Genomic DNA, 8,632 nt, shown 5'->3' on the forward strand with positions numbered 1-8,632 from the left:
ATTTTGTGCTATAAAAGAAAAGGAAAAGAAAACAGGAAAATAATAAACTCTCATTTGTATTTTCTCTATATTGCTAAGTAGTATTAAGAATTAACATTCCGGCAAACAAGATAGAAAATTAATAAAAATAAAAGGTTAATGGAAAATAGGAACTTCAAAATTAGAAGGTTGTTACTGTCTGCATACTAGCAGAAAGATGAACACTGTGACTCAAATGAGTGGCTTAGACTTTGACATGAATGTGGACCGTGGAAAGAAAAACTTGATTTTTGTATGCCCATGCATGCAATGTTTTCCCAAATTTTTTACAATTAACTATTTCATCCGAATCTTGTATCCATATGAGTCGAGGCACACTGTTCAATCTGAATCCGAGTTTAACAAATACTCAAGAGACTGGATAATTTTGAAGCCTAGTGAAGTTGAGCCCAAATCAACATAAAAGGCTTAGTCATGAGGATTGTGTAGGCAGTATTCCAAGCTCGATCAGCATGTTACATGGCTAAAAAGGGCTTACCTGTATTCTCAAGTCCAACGGAGAGATCGAACTCTATCCCGAATCAAGATCCTCTCCCAATCTGCTATACCCTCAAAAGCATGTTCTGAAAGACTCTCAAATGGCTCTTTCCATGGTTCATTCTTAGCCAGATCATAAGTAGCTCCGCGTATTGCTCTTCTGTTGGGTCCACAAGGCCTCTTTGATGTAAGGGTATTGTATGCTGTGTTCAGCTGTTCCATAGCCACAAAACACAAAAAGAGAATCAAAAACTCTCACAAGTTTAACTCAGAAAATAGGGAAGCAATCATTAGAAGCATGGGGAGTTTAGACTTAAACCCTCATTCAAATTTTTGAAAAAAATAAATAAATAAAAAAGAGAAAGAAAGATCAGATATGGAAAAGTTGAGGACTTACATCCATGTCAAGAAACCAGAACATATATGCAATTGCAACAGCAGGAGCCCTTCCCAGTCCAGCGGTACAATGCAGATACACTCTGCCTTTCTCGTCAGAAATGGCCCATTCCAATGATGACACCGCCTTTGGCAACATACTTCTTAGGGAATCCGGATCAAAGTCTCTTGCCTTCCAATGCATCAAATAAAAAAGGCAAGGCAATTACACAGTAGTTCAAAGAACACACAAGATGCTTTGTTGAACCTGAATAACTCCCCAATCAGGACCAAAATCTTTTTGCAAGAGGATTTGGCAATGTGGGAAGTTTTTCGTTGGTGAATTTAAATATACAAGTGCTAATAATAGAGTTTTGGATTTAATTGTTACTAGATGATTAATATTATTGAAGGAATTTGCTTACTGGCCTTCTCATATGACAGATTTCAAGCTCTTTGCATCTTTTTTTGATGGATAACAAGTTGATTCCCCAATACTCAATGTCATTGTCCTGCTGCAAGTTTAGAATGTAAGCCACATTCTCTTCCTGCTTCAGATAATCCATGTCTTCAGGTTTCTGGGGCTGAGAACCCACAATCAGATTATCAAGAATCAGGGTATAGTTCATGCCTGAACACAGGATATGAGCTATCAGAACAGTGCAATAAAATCAATACATCAGTTTTTTTTTTCATCATCAAAAAGTTTAAAACCAGATGTTTTGATCAAAATAGGATCTTTAAGTTCCAAAAACAAAAAACCTTTGCTAGAAGTCATAATAATATCTTAAGATGCATTCCTTACAAGCATCACGCTAGCCATAACCACCCCCATCCCCCCAGCACATGATCTGAGATTCCACTTGATCTTTGCTGTAGATATCCCACCAAGGAGAAACTAACAACATCAGTCTCTGATAAACAGTTTAAAAGTGCATCCCCACCTTTAATTTAAGCAAATTTTATAAAAAAAAAAATGCTGCGATTGCATATAATATTACTGAGATAAACAGAGTCCAAGAATGGCAAAAACTCTCCAAATGGCTCCATTCTTAACAAGTAGTGCTTTCATGATCTAAATTAAAATTTGGCATGATGCAATAGTTCACTTGAGAAACAATGCATGGTGGTGCAATTATCTTGAGGGCAATAAGAGCTTCTAACTATGAGTTGTTGTTTATGGTGTGACTCTTAAACTTTGGGGTGTTTTTTTTTTATTAAGAAAAAGAGGGCAGCATCTCCTATCTTTATTAGAAAACCCTTCACTTATAGCGGAAGAATACCGTGGTTCCAACCTTGAGACTTGGGGAAAACAAAATCAAACCCCAAGAATCTAAAATTAACTTAACCAACTTATTCAAAACCAATAATCTAAATGACCAACAAACAAACAAATAAATAAGAACTAAATAAATATAAGTGGAAAACAAACAAAACTAAGGAAGATCTCGAGGAATAAACCAACCACTCCAACCTTCACAAACACCAGCACAAAGCATCACGAGCGCAAGGAAGGAAATCCCAACAAATCCAATCAAATCATTCCCCCTTACTTGCTGTGGAAGCTCATCCTAGCAACTATATGATCGAGATATAACAGATTCACCTTGCTTGGTAAAGAAAGCCGCACTTTGATTTGCCTCCCTGTAAACATGTTCCACTTTATAATGTATGCCTCTCAATGCTAACACAAGCTCTTCCCACAATTCCCATAAGTTCCAAGCAGAACACTTTCTAGAATTAATCCACTGAACCAACAAAGCAGAGTCACAAGCAATCTCCACTTGATCAAATCCGAGATCTTTGCACAGATTAATCCCTATGATAATGACTTTCAATTCAGCCATATTATTGGTTCCATAACCCAGTAATGAGGAAAAAACTGCTTTAAATAATCATCTTTTATCTCATATCACGCCTCCATCACCACAATTACCTGGGTTACCTCTACAACTTCCATTCACATTCAACTTAACCCAACCTATCCTAGGTTTACACCATCTGACTACACGAGGAAGACGAACCCTCACATTTTTAACTTGAATATCCAAAGCACGAAGGACTGCAATATCTGTACAAGAAACAGGTGCACATTTAGTTAACTTGTCCGAAATGGATCTCAGCCAATATTTAATATCAAGCCACACAGTTCTCATGGAATCATGAATTGATTCCATCCTGACTCTACATCGACTAGTCCAAAGTCTCCAAATGATGAGACTAGGTATGAGACTTGCCAAAATGCCTAACAATGAGGCCCGTCTTGCACAACTAAATCAGAAATTAACTTTGGCTTTCCATGTATTCGTTACCATACAACTAACACCCAACGCCACTACTGCTTATTTCCATACCTCATGAGCAAAAGATTCCGTACAAAACACATGGTCTAGAGATTCAATCTTGGCATTTGAACAACAATCACACCGAGAGGCCATCTGAACACCTACTTCTTGAATACGAGTATCAATCGAAAGACAAGCAAACCAAGACTTCCACATAAAAATTGACACCCGTTTTGGCAACATAGGATGCCAGATCCATTTTGAAACTAAGAATTCCTCATTACGCTCCCTTGAAAAACATATAGATGTGTTCTTGGTGCAGGGCAACAACATGTGCTCGTCGACGAGGAGATACCGAGAGCCAAAAAATCTCAGAGTTTAAAGACTCGTCGACGAGTGGATAGACTAGTCGACAAGTGGTCTTCTCTATCTCAATGACGAGTGTCTTGTTCTAGTCGACGAGTGCTTCTGAGCTGCGAGAAAATATTTGAATTTTGAATGTAAACGGTGTGACGGTTGGGGATTCGGAGGGAAGCCTCCGAGGGCTTGTTATATATATATTCTTCTGGGCATATTTTGACATGTAAGAGAGTGAGAGAGGGTGAGAGAAGGAGAGAAGATCATTGTAGTGCGTAATCTTGATCTTCATAGTAAAATCTCTTGCCAATTGCTCTCGTGGATGTAGGCTTTGCCGAACCACATAATTCCTGGTTTCGTTGCCTTTATTATTGTTTTCTTTATGTTTCTATGGTTGTGGAATGATTCTGTGTTCACCATTGATATTGTTGCAAGTATATGTGTGATCATTTTATACAATGTTTTATTCCACTGTGCATTGTTTGAAGAGGCGTTATTTCACAACAATTGGTATCAGAGCGTGTTGTATGATCTCTGAATTGAAGGATCTCTTAGTGTAACAAGGTTTGGGGAAAGGTTTATACAAAATCTCAACCGGATAACATGGATGCAATGACTTGAAATGACTTGAAATGAATTGGGAGCAATCCTTTATCTTGTTTGGCTAAGGACATGTTGTATCACGTCATGGATGAGAATTTTCCGGCATTAGTTTGGTGAAATGGGAATGCCGATATATGTCTAAGGGTTCATCAAAATCTGCAAGTGTAGCGGAGGAAGACTCAGAATGTAGTGATAGAAATATGCCACGTGTTTCATTGGGTTTGGAGTGCCTCACGGGTAATTCTTGGATCTTAGATACCGGATGCTTTTGTCTTAGAAAATGGTTTAACATCTATAGGTCAGTTTATACTGGTTGTATTTTGATGGAAAATGATATTTCATGCAAATTATTTGTTATTGGAAATGTCAAAATCAAAATCTATAATGATGTTATAAAAACCATATGTGATGTAAAACATGAATCGGGTCTAAGGAAAAATGGCATTTCATTGGGAATTTTAGACCATAATGGATATTGTTACGAGTCTGAATGTGGAGAAATGAAAATGTGTGAAGGTAACTTGAAAGTGATGAAAAGGGAAAAAGTAGCGAGAAATATTAATGCACTGTAGGGTGTTACGGTTGTAGGTGGAGTTGTAACTGTTGAATCTGAGTCAGGTATCTCGTGGCATATGTGGTTAAAGCTTATGGGTGACTACATGTATTCAAGATATTTAGGAACCAATGATGATAGCATCAGGGATAGACATATGTACTTCGTGGGTTTATCACGAAGGGTCTTGATGTACTTCATGTAGTGGCTGAGGTGGAGAACCAGACCGGGAGAGAGATTCTCGAGTCAAACATTGGAGCTGAGTATGCTGGTTTCGTTCAAGAAGTTTTGTGAGCAGGGCAGGTTATATGCAGGGCTTGTAGGGTACTTCTTGGTGAAGTCAATGAGTATGACGCGTTTCTCGTATGACTGATCGCCAAAGGTATCGCTAGATGGGAAAGTTGCAGGTGAATTGTGGGTAGAATTTGCGATAGACTACTCGGTTGTGAGTGGATGTCCACTGGTGTACTATTTTAGTGATGGAGGATCTAGACTTGGTGTGATGTTCAGACAATACACTTTTCTAGGGTATAAGAAAGGTGGGTGCAAGCTGGGTGATCCTATAGCAAACAAAGGGGTGATCGATGACATGACTTTTGGTGATAAAGTCATGGGACAGCGTACTCAGGTAAAGGAAGAGAAACAAATGTTAGAAAACTGCAGTAATAGCAATCATGTTATTCAGGCGGAGTTAGGGACTCAGGCCAGAAATGCGGAGAGTTCTATCTCGAGTCTATCATGGTATGAATGAATATGTGATGCAGGTGGAGCAACAGACTCAAGGCAATGATGACATAGTTCATATTGCAAGGAGTTTCAGCTCGGGAGACTAGCATAATCACGATGGATCCATGTGCACTATCAAACCACTACTTAGGTGAGTTGGTGAGGCTTCCAGTTTGGAAGATGGTGATAGGATGCCATGGATTGATGTATCTGTTGTGTGTGAATAACATGTTATTGGTTGGAAAGGCTTTGACTGAGGATGATCAGTTGAGAACTCTGTTGAAAGGTTTTGACATGAATGTGTTGGGTACGACTAAGATGGGTCTTGGTTTGCTGATTCGCATGGACAAAGCTACAGGGAGATTGGTGTTATCTCAGGGTGGTTTTGTGGATAGGGATACAAGGAGATTGAGGTTATCTCCAGGTGGCTTTATGGATGGAACTGCAAGGAGACTTTGTTTGCTGCTTCAAGGGGGTTCTATAGATAATCAATATGGAATGTCTATCGTACGGTACCCAAGGACGGACTGTGATGTCCGGATTATGTCAAAGGTTCCCCATGATTGTAATGGAGTGTTTCAGCAGGCAACTGAGTGAACGGTCAGTTGTTAGTTTTGTTGAAGACTATATAGGGGGCTTTGGTGATATAAGGTTTGCAGCAGCTTTTGTGTTTACTATTGTGGGATGGTCTTATTGGAAGCCTAAGGTGAAGTCTTCGGGTATTGCATCTACAACTGTATCGAAGTTGATGGTAGAAGTTGAAGCTGCCATTGGTAAGTTTAAGCAGTGTTGCTTGGACTTGGTGCATGTCTCCAAGTGCTAGAAGGGAGACGGTCCCAACTGAGCGTTCTGAGTTCAAGGTGGAGCAGTCAGATATGTTTTTCGGGTTCTCCTAAGAGGCGTATAATCGCCAAGGTGAAGATTGTTGTTTATGGTGTGACTCTTATATTTTGGGATTTTATAAAAAAAGGAGAAAAACATATGGATATGTTCTTGGTGGAGGGCAACAGCAAAGACTCGTCGACGAGCACTCTATATTGAGAGCTAGAAAATCTCAGAGTCTAAAGACTTGTCGACAAGTGGATAGACTAGTCGACGAGTGGTCTTCTCTATCTCGTCGACGAGTGCCTTGTTCTCGTCGACGAGTGCTTCTGGGTTGTGAGAAAATATTTAAATTTTGAATGTAAACGGTGTGACGGTTATGGATTCGGAGGGAAGCCTCCAAAGGCTTGTTATATATGTTCTTCTGGGCATATTTTGATATGTAAGAGAGTGAGAGAGGGTGAGAGAAGGAGAGATGATCATTGTAGTGTGTAATCTTTGATCTTCATAGTGAAATCTCTTGCCAATTGCTCTCGTGGATGTAGGCTTTTCTGAACCACGTAATTCCTGGTGTCGTTGCCTTTATTATTGTTTTCTTTATGCTGCTATGGTTGTGGAATGATTCTGTGTTCACCATTGATATTTTTTCAAGTATACGTGTGATCCTTTTATACAATGTTTTATTCCACTATGCATTGTTTGAAAAGGCATTATTTCACAACAGTTGTTTCTGTAGCATCACTACCATATTGCTCGTGAACAATATGGTATTATTGGTATAGTGGTATTAATACTCTTTCCAGTGCAGTATCACTCTTTCTAGGGTGCACTACCAAAGCCATTGTTCTTAAAGAAAAATTACAAACTAAAGGTAAACCAAGACTATAAGGCTGTGTTTGGCAGCACATATTTTGCCAATAGGCCTTAGATTTTGTCCAAATCCATGCAAATCCAAGTTGAATATCCAAACTCCAAGCCTCCAAAATCGAAACACAGGGTAAGGAATGCTTAAAATTCCTAGATTTGCTCTTTGAATTTATATGCTATAATTAATTTATTCAATGGCTAATAACTTAAATTGAGACTTGTCGAGGCAATAAAAAATCAACATAGCAAACATAAAATAGGTTTGGAATGTTGAATATTGAGACGTATCCAGAGTCCCACAACCAACAAACCTAAAACAAGCACTCAAGCAGCAGCAGCAGTGGGTGACCGGTTAACAGATATACAAAAGCATGTACACTATTCTAGTATGCCAATCCTATATATGATGAAATCGACATATATAAGAAACAATATTGACTAAATTAGAAGAGAATCAGAATCAAAGAACATGATTCTTACCAGTAGCGACAGGGAAAAAACTTCACAAATGTAAAATTTTTCCTCATTAGCTGGAGAGCAATTAGCTTGTAGATTCAAATCTCCTCAGAAAACCCAATGAAAATTAGATAAACAGACACGAATAGAGAGAAGCGGTGAAGAAAACTAACCAAGATCGTGATGATACTCATATGGGTTCCTCATCATCCTCTTCATGGCCGTATTGTACTCCTCCATCTTGTTCTTGTTGGGGACTGTTTGGGTTGTGGAGTTCTCTTCAATCCCATTCTCGGGTAGTTTACAGTAGATTTTTCTCATTCTGCCAGATGAATTCTTAAAACCCACGAGATTGAAAATGGGTTTTTTCCTCCTGAATACCAATTGATTTTCAAGCGGAGATGTGAAGAGTGAAGAGAAGACGGCATTAACAATGGATCCCATTTTCGTTCTTGTGCTCCAGACCAGACGAAGTGGTTGCCCGCATATATATATATATATATTATATATATTGAGTTTTTCTTTTTCTCTTTTGACCCTCCATCTCCAGAACAGTGGTTCCGGTTCCATGGAAAGTTCTGTCCTTTTCATTACAGGCTTTAGCGCTTTTTCTAGAGCGAAAGTCGTATCTTTCTGAGAATAAGCCTGAATTAAGGGCCCAAATGGGCTGTATATATTTTACATGCTTCCAATTCTTTTACCACTTGTCTTTTAAACACATCTTGAGAAATTTTTTGAAAGGGAACTTCTAGTTTTTTAGCAAAATTCTGAAGAAATTTCTATTATTTTTGAAACTTAAGGAAATGTTTATAACATTTGTGACATTTTTGAAATCTCACAATAAAATATCTATCTTTTTAATAAATCTCATGTTAGGTAAATATCTTTTGTCCTAAAATAATAATATTTTAAGACAAATGTCAAGTAAAAGTTTGATTGATTCTAATCAATAAAAAATATTTGATAGAATTTGAAAATAGTTAGCTACTCCACATTTGAAAGTATGGAGTTTGAATTTCTATTTTAATTTATATGAATTTGGATAAAATATAATGTAAAATTGTATTGAATT

At 38.0% G+C, this 8,632-nt stretch overlaps 1 protein-coding gene across 1 annotated transcript; it reads right to left on the minus strand.

Annotated features, from left to right (window-relative positions):
- Positions 1-291: 291 nt before the first annotated feature.
- Positions 292-8,151, minus strand: LOC131165896 (phosphoglucan phosphatase LSF2, chloroplastic). Its single transcript, XM_058124047.1, has 6 exons — positions 7,734-8,151; positions 1,697-1,764; positions 1,317-1,475; positions 914-1,084; positions 518-729; positions 292-413 (listed from the first exon to the last, which is right to left on the minus strand). The coding sequence occupies exons 1-5, from the start codon at positions 8,149-8,151 to the stop codon at positions 526-528; spliced, it is 1,020 nt and encodes a 339-aa protein (XP_057980030.1). The 3' UTR covers positions 292-413; positions 518-525.
- Positions 8,152-8,632: the final 481 nt, after the last annotated feature.

Source organism: Malania oleifera, chromosome 10, assembly GCF_029873635.1.
Source record: "Malania oleifera isolate guangnan ecotype guangnan chromosome 10, ASM2987363v1, whole genome shotgun sequence".
In the NCBI taxonomy this organism is placed as follows: domain Eukaryota; kingdom Viridiplantae; phylum Streptophyta; class Magnoliopsida; order Santalales; family Ximeniaceae; genus Malania; species Malania oleifera.